The following is a 14,122-nucleotide window of genomic DNA, read 5'->3' on the forward strand; positions in this document are numbered from 1 at the left end:
AAGTGTAAGGACACAGACGTGGGATCGAGGCTGCGCCGAGCCATTAATGTCGTATTCTATCCGGGCCCAGTGCCAGTGAAGAGTGCTGCGCAGGCTCCAATTCGTTCGAGACGAGCGATAACTCGGCGCTGTGCGGCCGCGAGTCTAGCATGACACTGTTTCCTTGCATGACGAGTTGTATGCGGGCTCTCGTACTTGCCCAAGACCGGTCCCTCGAGCATCGAAAGGCCTCGAATTGACAGGGACAACGCCAACAGACGCGTTTCTGAAAGGTATAAATTAAACGTGCCGATGAACGGTCAAGGGACCGTCGCTGGTTTGCTGTGTTAGCTGGCAAGGCGGTGATCGTGATGACTCACTGGCAGTTACAGTAAGTAAGAGCGCGAAGAGGGAATATTATTATTTGACATGATACGAACTTTTGGGGGCTCGGGTGCCGCACGTCGCAATCGCCAGCGCGACATATTGTGCCGATCTTCCTCAGGCCCATAGAAGCATGCATGCACCTGTGCTATCGTTCAGTACATACTAGTCCATTAACAGCGAACATCTTGACTCTTGAGGCATAGCTCAAGCTCCACTCCGCTCTTCAAATCATGGCTGGATCAGGGAGGACATGCGCCGGAACGGCGACAAGTCAATAAAGCAGACGGTCAAACCAGAAAGCACGCACGGACACTGTCTATCGGAGGAGCGGTCATGGTCGGTGCCACTTGGGCGCTACTGTACTGCCACTTTTGGACGGCGCGTCTCGTCAAGTGGCAGGCTTCTCATACTTGATACTACTTGCTACTTACATCTTGCTAGCACACCTAAGAACTCCGAGATTCGCTGCACCACAGGCGCGAGATGTCTGGTACGACTGTTGCCCGCAAGCCAGCGGCACGTCTTCCCCGCCCTGCCGCTCGATATTGGAAAGGTAAAGCACCGAAAGGTGCCGGCGAGGCCTCCTCAGACGAATCCGACTACGACGAGGCCGCCGAGATCCAGGAGCCCGAGGAAGAGGCGATGTGCTCATCCAGGATATCACTGGAGAAGATGAGGAAGACGAGGGCCGCCTGGACGTAAGGCAAGCTCCGCAGAGGCTCAAGGCAGCGAAGGGGATCAATGTCGCGCTGCGGGACGTCAACATCTCTAAGGAAGGGCAGGTCATCGTTGCCGGAAAAGGGGAGTCGGGAAGAACACAGGTTGAGATAGAGGAGGGTGCGTCCAGATGGCTACGTTCCGTGACGGTAAACTGACATAGTAACAGAAGAGGAAGAGGAGGAAGAGGAGGAGGTAAAGGCGGCGGAAGAGGTGTGTTCAATCGTATCGTATGTCGTCTAACTAAACGTCCTCATCTAGTCCAGCGAGTACGAAACAGGATCCGAAGAGGAGTCTGAGGAGGAAAAGCCGAAGGTCCAGTTCCGACCTGTCTTCGTACCGAAGTGAGTGCGACGCACATCTAGAGATTCAGTGCAGTTTGACATTCTGCAGACGGGCTCGTGTAACAGTGGCGGAGAAGGAAGCTATGGCTGAAGATACAGAGGAAGCTATTCGAAAGAAGGAGGCAGAGGCAGAGGAGCGCAGGAAAGACAGCCACAATATGGTGGCCGAGAGCATCCGGCGGGAGCTTCTAGAGAGTACGCTCTCCCCTGATGCGTGACATTTCATTCATTGACTCTGCATAACATAGAGGAGAAGGAAGCTGAGGTCCCCGACGTTGATGACACCGACGGACTCGACTCAGCCGGCGAGTTCGAGGCATGGCGTCTCCGCGAGCTCGCGCGCATCAAGCGGGACAAAGAGGCAGCACTAGCGCGTGAGCTCGAACGCGAAGAGATCGAGCGTCGGAGAGCGTTGCCGGAGGAACAGAGGATGAAGGAGGACATGGAGCACGCGGATAAGAGCAGGAAGGAGAAGCCGAAGGGGCAGCAGAAGTTCTTGCAGAAGTACTGGCACAAGGGCGCGTTCCATCAGGTGCGTCCTCTCCCTCCCGCGCAGCTCCTCCACGTCTGTATTGACCCATTTATCAATGCAGGATGATGAGGTTCTCGTAAAGCACGACTACACGGAGGCGACCGAGTCGACCATGGACGTCTCGCTCCTCCCTAAGGTCATGCAGGTGAAGAACTTTGGCAAGCGCAGCCGCACGAAGTACACGCACTTGCTGGACCAGGACACCACCGTCGCGTCGGGCGGCTTTGGTGGTTCCGCACCTGTCAAGGCGGGCGGGACGACCATCGGCCCCGGGTCGGGCGCAGGCTGCTTCCTCTGCGGCGGGCCACACCTCAAGAAGGACTGTCCGCAGAACAATAATCTGCCGCCAAACAAGATTGGCACCGGTGCTAACGCGAGCATGGGTGGTGGTACGGCGGGCGGACGGCCATGGGGCGCGAGAGGCGATCGGGATGGGGAGAAGGAGAAGGGCTCGTGGAGGGAACGTGACCGGAATGTCGATGAGGATGGGCGGGATAGGCGGAGAAGTCGTGAGAAGAGCGGGGAGCGGAAAACAGGGCATGAGCGAGACATGGGGGGATCGATGAGCGGAGACAGGGATAGAGATCGGTATGACGGCCGAGACAGGGACAGGGACCGCAGACGGCAGCCATACTCGAGGTCACGATCTCCTGTGCGGAGAGAGGGATGGCGAGCCAGGGATGAGCCAAGACAGGATCGGAGACGTCGCTCACGGTCGGTGGACGGGGAGCACGACGCTAAGCGGAGGAGAGTGGATTGAGTCATGCGAGTGTACATTTTATTTGCTGTATCGTACTGTAGGTATAATGACATCGACGAAGCACAGGTGTGTTCAGTCGGTAGAGCGTACGACAGCGAGAGAGCGAGAGAGCAACATGACATCCCATAGGACACAATTCAGATAAACAACGTACTGTACCACGTCTTAGATTTTGCACTGTCAATGTCCGCTGGCGAGTGGGGGAAGCGGGCTACTAGTTCATCTTGACCATGAGGAGGTAGCGCAAGCGGATCTGTGACGTGTCGTACACGATATACTGAGCAGAAATGTTAATCAATGTTCGTCGAAGGAGAGGTGGAGCCTACTTCATTGTACTGTAGATAGCCCTGGATGTTCTGGACGTCTTTCCCAGGTCCCTTCGGCATATGACAGCCTTTGAGAGCATCGTTCTCTAAAGTGGCACCTGCGTCTTGCCACTCCCCGGGCTGAGTTCGCCCACAACCTTTAGTGCACCTGGAAGTGTGATCAGTCTGCTGTTCTAGAGGAACTGAACAGACAACGCCAACGCACCTCGCACCAGCCTTCTTGCAGTCCTGGTCGGCGTTGTAATTGGCATCAAACTGTTCGTAGAAAGGCTTCGCTGCAACTTCGCACAGGAGGAGGATACCCGTGTTATCACTCAGGCTAGGGGAAGCGAGTCAGATCGGGTTTCGGCGACGTAGCCATAGAGGAACATACTATGCATGGCAATAATTGGCGGACTAGGCGACGCTCAGTGGCATGGATCCCTGTAGACGGCTCTTCGACTTACCTTTGACATCATCTAGAAAACCCAATCAGATCATGCGTTCGATTCATTGCATGAAGTACTCACGTCGGCGAAGTAAACTCCCTTGCCAAACATGTAACCTTGCGATAGCGTCAGTACGCCCTCAGTACACCTATGCTACTTGGTTTAACACACCAGTGACGGGAGCTGAATGTGTGCAATCGTCAGAAAGTGAGATCCTTAATCAAACATGTCGCACTGTCTCACCTTCTGGAGGAGCAATCCGCAGACCTTGGCTGAGAATACCTGAGGGAGATAAATTTCATAATCGAGTCCATCACTGCGAGGAGAGGCAGCATACCTGCAAATTAGTTGAACGCGAACCATGCCAGAGCAGAAGACGCTCTCCGTCCGCAACCTTATCGTTCCCAGCCTTCATCCACGCCTCCGTCTCGTCTTGTCTACCATGACCATCAGCACCTCACGGAGTCAAAGCGTCACCTCGAGCTGAGGGCCTACCTCTCAACACGGAATGCATTCTGAACTTGCGCCTGGTAATGGCGGTGCGTCGCGCCGTGCGTATCGCGCGTGTACGCCTCGAGCGCACCGAACTCCTTGCTGCTCCGCGAGACCGGATCCATCTTGGAGAGATTGAGGGAGAGGAAGTTGTGGTCCAACGGGTTGAGAGGCTTGCCGCTCGCGTCTTTGGGGACCGTGGACGAGATCAGCTTCGAGGCTACTTCCTGTGCGAGAGTGAGTAGGCCCCGATGTTGTGAGGAATGCGGAATCGTGTACCATGTCTCCTAGCGCATCGACGAGGTCCAATTCCTGAGCGACAGAACGTCATCAATCTGTTGAGCAGAGAGGGCATCACTGACCTTTTTCAACAGAGGCAATGAGTCGATGGTAATCGGACGATTACGCCCAAATACATGCGGGATAATGCTAGCCAGGTTGTCAGCTACGCCGAGCGCAGAGTGAACATCATGCTCACGAGTAGTAGCGGCCAGTCAATTCTTGGACGGCAGAGCGGAAGCCACCATATTGCTTCGCTGTGTCACTATCCGGCTGCGAGATGACCTCTGAGAGGGTCTGAAACAGCGCCATTCAACATCGTAATCGCGAGCTTCTGGCTATAACATGACACCACGAACCTTCAGAGCGGCAAACCCGTTGAGAATGGTTGACTTGGCCAGTTTTCCTGGACCCAGCGGTCAGAAATTGGTGTAGATCTACTTGCGGAGAGCGTCTCACCAAGGGGCAGCTTGTTCGCGTCGTAATTCATCGAAGACAACGTAGCGTCGATGAGCCTTTAGATGCTCGGCATCAGCAAGCACCACTTTCCATAAGATGAAGGCTTACTTCGCGGAGAACATCAGTCTGCATAGTGCCTAGGAGAGAGATGTCAATTGCATGTCCACGGAGCATCCTTTCCGGCGTCACCTGGATTTCTTGCGGGAGAGTGGAGTCGGGGATTTTCTCCGGTTCCTCATCCTTTTTCGAGCTACCTTCCACTCTGTCTTCCTGTCCTTCGTCTTCGAAAATACGTTCTAAAGGCACGCTGAGCACACCCTGCGCAATTGCTAACCAAAGAGACGCGAAGAACCGACCTATCCACTGATATTTTCCTGTGGTTCACGTATGGATGAGCGTCCGGGCGAACGAGCTCGAGGCGACACCTACCCTTTTTCGCGACCATACCATGCCTCTGTTCCCAATTCACCGCGGCCTTCGCCTTGAACTGCGCCTTGAACGCGCTCACGGCAGCAGATGCGGACATGGCAGACTGAGCCGAACAATCGGTATTCGCTCAGACCGGCGGATGACCTGTGATGGACCCGTACCTTCTTCTGCTGCTGCCCGCTCTCGCCGACACGGCCCCAGCGCGTGAACAACGTGCAGTTTCCCTCGTTGCCGAGGGGGTGTAAGACCTGCAAGACGTAGAATCTGCGCAGCGGCGATGTGAGCGGTGTAGTCCTGAGGGAGGCCACACGAGGATCCTACTTGTTCGCATTCTTCCCGATGTCTGTCTGGTTCAGGGTCGCGTCCCAGATACCCTCCGGGGTCGACAGGACTTGATGCGTATCTGGGACCCCACGAGATGAGCTCACGTCGCACACCTCAAAAGTACACATTATACTCACCCACCCATCCCGAGGTAGGGTCGACCGGCGCAGCCCCGCGTTTCAGCACAGTCACCTTCGAAAACACACCAGAGTTAACCACACCCCACCTCCACTCGCATGGAACACGAGACGTACCATCTTTGCGGGGGGTCCGCCTTCTGCGAGGCGCCGCCGCCGTTCGTCTTCGCTTTCTTAGCCTCAGGCTCCTCGTCCTCCTCATCGTCCGACGCAGCCTCCCGCGCTTCGCACTCGCCTTCGCCTTCGCCTTCCCTTTCGACGCAGGGGCCGCTGGCGGAGCCGGCGCCGCTGCAGCAGACGTCGAAGCCTTAGACGTCGGAGCTTTCGTGCGCGTGCTAGAGCGCGTCGCGCGCGCCGACGCGGGTTTCGCGGCGTCGGACGCGTCTGTCGTCGCGGCTTTCTTCCTGGGGGCATGCTGGGCTGGACGGTGGGGAGGGGTGAAAGGGGCGCGGTTGACGCGTGGCCAAGGTTCAGCTATATAGCGCGACGCGCACGCGCCTCCTGATCGTCGGTGGCCCAAAGCGGTGCTCCGTCGGGCCCGACGTTCGGGTGCCCGGATATGGGAATTGGCGGGAGTCATCTGATGTGGGCGCGTCGTTGTATCGCTCCTCTCCCGCACGTCGGTGACTCGGCGTGCCCGACCCTCAGGCTGCCGCGTGCAATGCGCACGGCACCGTTCTATGGCTCCAAGGATCTGCACGTATCGCGTCGCCTGGGCCGTAAAGGATGCGTCAATTGGATGCTACATATTGCTACGGAAATACAAAACCACAATCTGGTCAATCCATTCCTACAATAAAGTCTTCGTATCCGTTCTGATTCATGCCAGTCTGAGTCAAGAACAAGCCATCGTTCATCAAACGCGTGAAACTCTCATCTCTTTTCGCAGTCTCAAGCCAAGGCAACGAAAGCGCCCACGCCGAGAGCGACAGCGGTGAACCCAAAGGCGACGATCTGGCTGGTGCTAAGTCCGCGCATTGCGATACCAGCCGAGCTGCTCGAAGACGAGCTCGAGCCCGACGCGCCCGACGCGAGCGTCGCCGTCTGCGAGTACCCAATCGGACGCGTCTCCGTCGTGCTCTGCGCCGCCTCAGACGTCGCCGACGCAACCCTATACGAAACCTCTCCGTCAGCAACCACTTCACTCAGAGGAACAGAATTAGGGAGGGACGTACGCGGAGCTGGCGGCGCTCATGTCCTCCTGGGTGTCCACTAGGACCTGGTCGATGATGTGGGCGACACCGTTGCTCAGGAGCACGTCCGGCTGGAGGATGCGGGCGGTGAGTGAGCCGATCTTGACGTACTGCCCGGTCGCGTTGATAGAGAACGAGAACGCCTGGCCCGCCGCGGAGGTGTAGCTCTTGCCGACCAGCTCCGGGGAGTACACCGATGTGCCATTGATGATCTACACGCAGAACGTCAGCACTGCATGGGGGTAATGCGACTCGATGGGGGACGTACGTGGTTGGCGAGGATAGTCTGTATCTGCGTCGCGTTCTGCTCGTACATCGTGATGTTCCCGCTGATCGCCTCAATCGCAGACGTGTTCGGCGCGAAGAGCGTGAAGCCCTGGAAGCCGCCGCCGATGATTTCCGCCACGGTCTCGTCCTTCGTCGTGTGGTCCGTGCCGTTGTAGAAGCTCTGCGTCACGTTCGACACCGTCGCGCTAAACGCGTCGAGGTTCGGCGCGTCCGCGGATACGGCGCCGCTGAAGTTCTCGGGCCACTCGAGCACGGAGGACACGACGTAGATGGTCACGTTGCCGTATGTCGTGGTGTTGGTCACAGTGGAGTCGTTCCTAAGCGCCACAGGTGAGAATTCGTGCTAGCATGGAAGGCGAGTGCACTGGCATTACCTCTGGTTCAGGACGTGGACGTGGCCGTCCGAACGAGTTGACCATGCGACGACTTGACTCCTGTTACCCTCGAGTTTGACGTACGTCGTGTCGTTCAGGAAGGTGCGTCCGACGGTCGTGTTCGGGTAAGTGGTGGACTGGCCGCTGAAGTTGCCGGACACGACATGGTAAGACAGCAGGTTGAACGGGTTGTCCGTCATGTTTGACGGCGCATTAGACACTGTCACGAAACCTCAGACCCGTCATCCGACTTCTGTAGGCGCCGAAACCACTCACCTGCCCCATCGTTGGGCGCGAACAACACGTAGGAGTCGCCGTTGGAGATGCTCTTCAGGAGGTACTGGCCCTGGCTGGTGCCGTTGAGAGACGAGGCAATATGCGTCAACGACGTGCAGCCTGCGTCCTCCAGGGTGCTCATGAGGCCGGCCAAGAACGTGGTGTTCTGTGCGACGACCGCGTTGGCCGCAGCGAGCAGCGCGAGTGGGAGGAGGTTGACCATCGTCCAAGTCGTGGTCGTCGTGCTGGTCGTGTACAGGGGGTCGTGGGCGAGTCGTGAGGAGCGGTGCAGCTGGCAGGACTGTTGACGGGCACCTTCTTATAGGGCGGCGGCGGGGCCGCCGCGTGCCCAGGCGATCCAACGCTGCTGCGTCCAGACCGGGAAATGCGATGACCGCATCTGTGCGTTGCCTCCGTCAACGGCCCCGCCTTCTGAAGACGTAGACACTTGCGCCTGACGTCAGTGCATTTCTCGCCACTGGGCCCGCGACGGGCCCGTCACTTGGGATGCCCGTTTCGGTCGCCGCGAAGGTGCACTCCGTTATGACCTGCTCTGGAGCGTCCCACTCGATCGTACATTGCAGGTGCAACAACTTCGAGGGAGACGGGTGGCCTGGGCGACGACGTGATTCAGAGGCGCCATGGCAAATTGCAATGGAGCCTGCTCACTTCGAGCTCACGCATACAGTGATACCTTGTTCGCATGCAAGCTGGGTGGGGCCTCTCCAGGAGCTGCAATAGAGACTTTTGGAAGGGAGACACAATTCTTCTACATTCGTCGTCGTCCCTGTGATGCTGAGCCCATGGGGGCCCCTCGGAGCCTTCGTCATGCCAGTGCCACGTGTGCGTCAAGGACTGGCGGATCGCCGCTGCCCAGTTTCAGAGACGAAGGCGGTGTTCATTCGAGGTGTGGATTTGCTGGCCATGTGCCTGCGTGCTTGAGAGCCACCTTGTACAGAGGACAGGACGGTGGCCGGGAGACGTTGAATCAGTACACCTTCTAAATAAGGAAGGACCCGCTGACGCCACCACGTCCTCGCCGGGTCGGACACTCCGACACCTTCACCTCCATCAGCAAGTCAAGCCCCTATGAAATGTCTTTTGGCGAGAAACAGCTGGGTCATGACGACGGTGCACTGAAACAGCACAGGACACCCAGCCGGTTGATCCTCCCGACAGGTACGCCTAACGAGACCCGGACATGCATGTCGTGAAGGTCGTCGCTCCTCGGCCTCAGCAGCTGAGCGGCCTTAATTTACGTATGAACAAATGCAGGCAATGGTAGGCGCCACTTTACCGGGTTCCCGCTGTCAGACAATGCACGTTTGATAGGCCTTACACCGACATGCGTGCGGCAAACCTGGTATCTGACGTGTCTTGCTCAGTTACGCGGCCTGTATCACATCCTCATGCACACGCTGACGATTGTGCTCAGCTACCCGGCCTGTATCATCCTGATGCACACGCTGACGATTGTCGCGGTTCTCAGACTCGGACGATAGATCAGCGTGTTGTTCTGGAGGTGCGTCGCCTTGGAAGAGCTGCCCTATCCTTCTCAGAAATGGTCTGAGGGGGTGCTATGATAGGTGAGACTAAGATACGTTGTTTCTACTGTACGATAACGCGTCGATCCCAACGGAATCAAGCACAGATCGACGTTCACCACACGCACGTCCTATCGCCGGTACTGCATCAACTAGGGGATATCCGCCTCCTCGACAATTGCAATATCGGTTCGCTTTCCTCCTAGTCCTACTCAGGCTGAACCTCCTACAATTTGTGATGTGTACCCATCCTTCTATCAAATTCGGGTCTTGCTACGTCTCAGATCAGACTCGGTGCGGCCGCCGCTATCCTCAGTAAGTACGCGTGCAGACTGTACCGTACCGCTTCTCCGCGCCACTCAGCCGACAAGTATAATAGGCTAGTACGAAGACCTCACGCGGCAGCGCACGGATGCAAATTCGATTCGTGCTGGCAATCACGCAATCACCACCCAAAGCTTCCGTCTGGTAACCACCGGATCGTCTCAGCGCGGTGACCGATCGCTGCGGTCGTCCCGCGCAACTCCGGACTCTCCGGACAGCAGCAACGGTGAGTCGGTGAGTACGGTACTGCGTTAGAAGCAGGATCATATCGACTGGTGGCCGCCGCAGCGGCTGTGAGTGTGGAATGCCATTACAGTCGTGCTTCCCACCTCGCCGACGATAGGGCGACAAGGGCCAATGCTTTAGGAAGCAGCATAGGCGTCCTGCTAGGCGACGAACTGGAAAACGCTACATCCACTGGGCGGTTCGAACCGAGGTACGAACTTCACCCAGAAATACTCCTTACGCGAGACAAGCTCTACCATTGGTCTCCCGCCAGTCCTCACAGCGACGGAAGGGAATGACGCGCTAGCGAATTTCATCTGGGAGGTGTGTGGCGCGACGACAAAGACAGGAAGAAATGCATCACAGATTGCAAGAGGTTCAGCCTGAGTGGGACTAGGAGGAAAGCGAACCGATATTGCAATTGTCGAGGAGGCGGATATCCCCCAGTTGAGATGAGGACGAATCGGCGGAGGAGCAGGACCTGACACCGCCCTCGCACCGCCTAAGTATCCATAACACTTGCACTGATAGACTGGCAACCGTCGCATGTACCAAAGAGGTAGTCCCGACTTGTGCGTTTGGTAGAAGACGACAGCGACACATCGATATCATGTCACATGTACCCCTCGCGGGTTCCCCTTCAAGTTCCTCGCGCTCTTTCTCTCCCTCGTAACAATGTGCATTGACCCATTGACACCACCCCTACTACTCTGAAGTTTCGGCCGACCACACGCGAGCGCAATATTATACGCGCGTCAGATCCCTAATAAGTACACACGAATTTCACCCAGGTACCAACGTACCCCGTCACCCGCCATCTATTATTTACATCCGACCGTTGACCGTGACACCGCTTACCCACATTGCCGCGAAGGGCGCAAACGAGAGTAACTCTTTTTGGCCAACAGTGGAGACTAACGACTAACTTACGCGAAGGGCTCATGCGTACGGTTGCAATCGCCCAGAGGAAGCACTTGTCGTGCGAGTCCGGATTTCCCGGAGTGCCGCATCAGGACCTGGACAACAGTCAACAGTGGGCGATTCTAGTGACGCGCGGGCTCGTCCGGTGCTGTGGAAGGTAGATATCGATCTACGCGAAGACTGGGACGATCGAAGCCGGTTGGTTTCGAAGACCCATCTGGGCAATCGGTGCTAGCAGCTCAGGTTGCGGACGACTGGTCTCTCGAGTCCGTGAGCTGCATGACCGCGGCGACGTGACGGAGGGCCTGCGCTGGCGAGTGCAGTGGACGCAACATGTGCGACGTGTGCCTGCGCCGGGGAGTCCCGTTGGGGGATGGTGGGCCGGGATTGGAAATGGCCGGCGCGTAAACGCGGCTGTTGGCGGACGGAGCCATTCTGGGAGGCGCGGAACGCCGGGCGGGTAGCGAGGGGCGGGGGGCAACTGCCGGGTCGCTCATTGATCGCCAGGGCGGCGGCCCCGACTCGCCCTTCCATCCCAGCCTGAGCCCTCCCAATTCGCTCCCGCTGCGGCGCCGCGCCGCTCCTCCTTTTGTGTGGTGCCGCGAGCGTGAACTCTATCATGACCTGGGCCAATGGCCGCCTGCTCCCCGCGCGATCGCCCGCCCCCAATCTCGCTTCGCCTGCGCTCGATCGCGCCGGCCCTGTCTGCCTATGCTGGCCTATGCTCATAAGGGCCAGGGCCCGCTCCCCCTGCCTCCCCCGCAGACCTCGCCAGCCACCCACTTTCTCTTCCCGGTAAGTCTCCCCCGCGTCGCCTCCCAGTGAAGCGCCGCCGCACAGAGACCGGCCAGCCAGCGCACGGTTTCATTGACACATTGCGTGCCCCCTCGCCCCGTTCATGTCAGAGTCTCTCCGCGTTCGGACTCGCTAACACCGATATAGCAGACTCCCGGATGCTTATGACCCGCAGGATATGAGGGTCTAAGCCGCGTACTCCCACTGCGCTCCCACCTCCTATGGACATTCCGAGCATCACCTCAGAGACCATGGCCTCGCTCGTGCGACTCATAGACACCCTCGCAAGGGTAAACGACGATGTTTCAGCTTTAAGGTTTGTCTGGACACTTCGCCCTCACCCCTACCCATGGCTCATACGTCCCTCCACAGCTTGCCTACGGTTTGTGGCTGCGGCTCCACTATTTCCATCCCAGGTCCATGACCGCTCACACAGCTCACACAGCTCGACTCCTTGCGAGGCCTTTTGCGTCGCGCAGAGAAGGAGGTCGGCGCGTCGAAGAACGCCTACCTCCCAGTAGTCTGCCTGCCCCCCGAGATCCTCCAGTACATCTTCCGCCTCGCCTCCATCCAGGACAAGGATGCCGCCCACCCGCATGCCGGCAACGCGACCGCGACGGGCGACATCTGGAGCGTCGTAGAACCTGTCCCCGCGAAGGTGGCCACCATCGTCAAAGTGTGCCGTCGCTGGCGTTCTGTCGCCTTCGCAGACTTGGCCCTCTGGAGCCTGATCACTGACCGGCGAGACCGCCGCCCGCTCGCGGTCTCACGCCAGTCCAGCAGCACGCCCCTGGAGCTCCGGCTCCTCGCCTCGCCCTCGCCCGCGCTTCGCGGTCTCCTCCAGTCCGACGGTCACCGCGTCAAGTCGATCGAGTGGGACAAGGCCAACGCGCGCACAAGCGACCTCGACATCCTCGCGTCGCCCGCGTGTCAATGTCGCCTCGAGAAGCTGGTGCTCGGCATGAACCGCCACCTGCCCGCGCTCGACACGGACTGCCTCACGGCGCGCTTCGCGACGCAGGCGCAGTCCTTGCGGCAGCTCACCCTCCGCGACTGCAGCGTCCTGCCCGAGAACGAGTTCCCCGCGCTGACAAGCCTCCACCTCGACGGCTGCCCCGGGCCGGACGCGTGCCACGGCGTCATGGGCATGCTCGCGCGCGCGCCCCGCCTCACCGACCTCGTCCTCAGCCGCCTCCGCATGTCCGGCGCGCCCCCGCGCGTCGCGCTGCCGTGCCTCCGCAGGCTCGTCTGCGCCGACATGGCGAGTGCCGACGTCGCGCGCTTCCTCGCGCACGTGGACCTGCCCGACGACGCCTCCATCCGGCTGCACGCGAGCCCCGCCGCGGCGCCCGACGGCACCGCCGCGCTCTTCGCCGCGCTCGCGCGCACGCCCGCGCTGCGCGACGCGACGGAGATGCTCGTCTCCGGCGCGCGCGACATCCTCGTCGCGGGCCCGCGCGCAGCCGTGTGCTTCGTGCAGCCGCCCCGCGGCGCGCGGCGCACGGCCCCCGCGTGGGACGCGCACGCCGTCCTGCGGCACGTCCTCGCCGCGACGCACGTGCGCACGCTATGGCTCCTCGGCGAGGGCGTCGGCGGCACGGGCGTCCCCGCGCTCCCCGCGTCGCTCGACACCGTCGTCGTGCACGACGTCGGGCTCGCCGTCGCCCTCGGCGCGCTCGCGCGGGGCGCGCCGCCCGCGCGCCCGCGCACCGTGCACGTCCTGATGACGCGCTTCATGGCCGCGGGCGTCGTCCTGTCCAAGCTCGCGCAGCACGCGGATGTCGCGCACGTCGTCGTGGGGTACCTGCCCTCGTACAAGGGGGATAGGGCGCGCCCGGCCGGGTTCGACGGCAGGTTTGCGTCGCTGCGGTTCGAGGCGCTTGCGGCGGAGCCGAGGGTGGCCCTCCCGGAGGTGTGCTCCGCGCGCGCGCACTGTCTGTGGCCCGTGTGGGTCGAGTGATCGGGCTCGCCGAGGCGGTGCGCGATTATAAGCGTGGTGAGGCGGTGTTGGACTTTATAGAGTCTGTGGTATGTGGTATGGACGCTTTTTCTTTCCCTTCCCCTCCCTTCCGGCAATGATTCGATGCTCGCATCGGCAGTTACGTCCTTACGCTATGCTTTCCCGCTCGTTGTTGTGGTACAGTACGTTTTCCGGGTTTTCGCTCGCTTGTAAGTTGTCGGCGCCCCTTAGTTGGTATGCATATCCGTACATAGAGATCGACCAGTGTTCCTAGGCCCCCCCCCTCGTATCGTTCGTTGCTTAATTCTGTAGATGTCGCTCGTTGCACATGGGTTCAGAACCGTTATTCTGGCTTTTCCTTATGGGATTGGGTGTGGGCGTGTCGCCCCCCAGCTTGAGTCACGTTGCTTTCGCGGTGTACGTGGGCTGCGGCAGGTGGATAGCGTGAGGTCTGCTTCTCTCGGAATGCGATTGCAATGGGAGGGATATATCATGCAACATTGCTCAGCACAGGACTGCTTCCTGTCCTGGCAGCGCTCTCAGTGGTGGCATTCTGCGACCCTTTCTCGGACCCAGCTGGATGCACCCGTCATCTTTTCCTTACTGTATCCTTGTCCTTGCCCCTGTCA

The 14,122-nt window shown here is 59.3% G+C and overlaps 4 protein-coding genes across 4 annotated transcripts; 2 read left to right on the forward strand and 2 right to left on the reverse strand.

Annotated features, from left to right (window-relative positions):
• Nucleotides 1-723: 723 nt before the first annotated feature.
• Nucleotides 724-2,781, forward strand: B0H18DRAFT_990928 (splicing factor, Prp19-binding domain-containing protein). The gene is made up of 7 exons (XM_048045023.1): nt 724-934; nt 1,000-1,203; nt 1,253-1,296; nt 1,345-1,427; nt 1,477-1,622; nt 1,676-1,959; nt 2,021-2,781. The coding sequence occupies exons 1-7, from the start codon at nt 850-852 to the stop codon at nt 2,717-2,719; spliced, it is 1,545 nt and encodes a 514-aa protein (XP_047896529.1). The 5' UTR covers nt 724-849; the 3' UTR covers nt 2,720-2,781.
• On the reverse strand, nt 2,534-5,795 carry B0H18DRAFT_1141890 (PARP-domain-containing protein; the record flags this gene model as incomplete). Its single annotated transcript, XM_048035647.1, has 21 exons — nt 2,534-2,996; nt 3,046-3,193; nt 3,251-3,364; nt 3,419-3,441; nt 3,492-3,503; nt 3,555-3,589; nt 3,645-3,656; nt 3,717-3,745; nt 3,791-3,910; nt 3,969-4,192; nt 4,245-4,277; nt 4,328-4,394; nt 4,444-4,541; nt 4,604-4,650; nt 4,704-4,759; nt 4,812-4,840; nt 4,893-5,010; nt 5,129-5,235; nt 5,294-5,396; nt 5,454-5,535; nt 5,594-5,795. The coding sequence occupies 21 exons, from the start codon at nt 5,793-5,795 to the stop codon at nt 2,934-2,936; spliced, it is 1,722 nt and encodes a 573-aa protein (XP_047896530.1). The 3' UTR covers nt 2,534-2,933.
• A 423-nt stretch (nt 5,796-6,218) lies between these two features.
• On the reverse strand, nt 6,219-8,003 carry B0H18DRAFT_929780 (FAS1 domain-containing protein). The gene is made up of 6 exons (XM_048041692.1): nt 7,725-8,003; nt 7,449-7,668; nt 7,055-7,391; nt 6,768-6,998; nt 6,484-6,701; nt 6,219-6,415 (listed from the first exon to the last, which is right to left on the reverse strand). The coding sequence occupies exons 1-5, from the start codon at nt 7,945-7,947 to the stop codon at nt 6,684-6,686; spliced, it is 1,029 nt and encodes a 342-aa protein (XP_047896531.1). The 5' UTR covers nt 7,948-8,003; the 3' UTR covers nt 6,219-6,415; nt 6,484-6,683.
• A 3,511-nt stretch (nt 8,004-11,514) lies between these two features.
• Nucleotides 11,515-13,884, forward strand: B0H18DRAFT_1102761 (uncharacterized protein). Its single transcript, XM_048032563.1, has 3 exons — nt 11,515-11,849; nt 11,906-11,915; nt 11,970-13,884. The coding sequence occupies exons 1-3, from the start codon at nt 11,755-11,757 to the stop codon at nt 13,491-13,493; spliced, it is 1,629 nt and encodes a 542-aa protein (XP_047896532.1). The 5' UTR covers nt 11,515-11,754; the 3' UTR covers nt 13,494-13,884.
• Nucleotides 13,885-14,122: the final 238 nt, after the last annotated feature.

Source organism: Fomitopsis serialis, assembly GCF_022376445.1.
Source record: "Fomitopsis serialis strain Sig1Antser10 chromosome Unknown B0H18scaffold_14, whole genome shotgun sequence".
In the NCBI taxonomy this organism is placed as follows: domain Eukaryota; kingdom Fungi; phylum Basidiomycota; class Agaricomycetes; order Polyporales; family Fomitopsidaceae; genus Fomitopsis; species Fomitopsis serialis.

Excerpts from the sequence above, each read along its gene's own strand:
- B0H18DRAFT_990928 (XM_048045023.1), top strand. The coding sequence starts at position 850 with ATGTCTGGTACGACTGTTGCCCGCAAGCCAGCGGCACGTCTTCCCCGC. Across the intron at positions 935-999 it reads GAAAGGTAAAGCACCGAAAG|GAAGAGGCGATGTGCTCATC; the intron begins GTGCCGGCGAGG and ends CAGGAGCCCGAG. Across the intron at positions 1,960-2,020 it reads ACAAGGGCGCGTTCCATCAG|GATGATGAGGTTCTCGTAAA; the intron begins GTGCGTCCTCTC and ends TTATCAATGCAG.
- B0H18DRAFT_929780 (XM_048041692.1), bottom strand. The coding sequence starts at position 7,947 with ATGGTCAACCTCCTCCCACTCGCGCTGCTCGCTGCGGCCAACGCGGTC. Across the intron at positions 7,392-7,448 it reads GTCCACGTCCTGAACCAGAG|GAACGACTCCACTGTGACCA; the intron begins GTAATGCCAGTG and ends TGTGGCGCTTAG. Across the intron at positions 6,999-7,054 it reads AGACTATCCTCGCCAACCAC|ATCATCAATGGCACATCGGT; the intron begins GTACGTCCCCCA and ends TTCTGCGTGTAG.
- B0H18DRAFT_1102761 (XM_048032563.1), top strand. The coding sequence starts at position 11,755 with ATGGACATTCCGAGCATCACCTCAGAGACCATGGCCTCGCTCGTGCGA.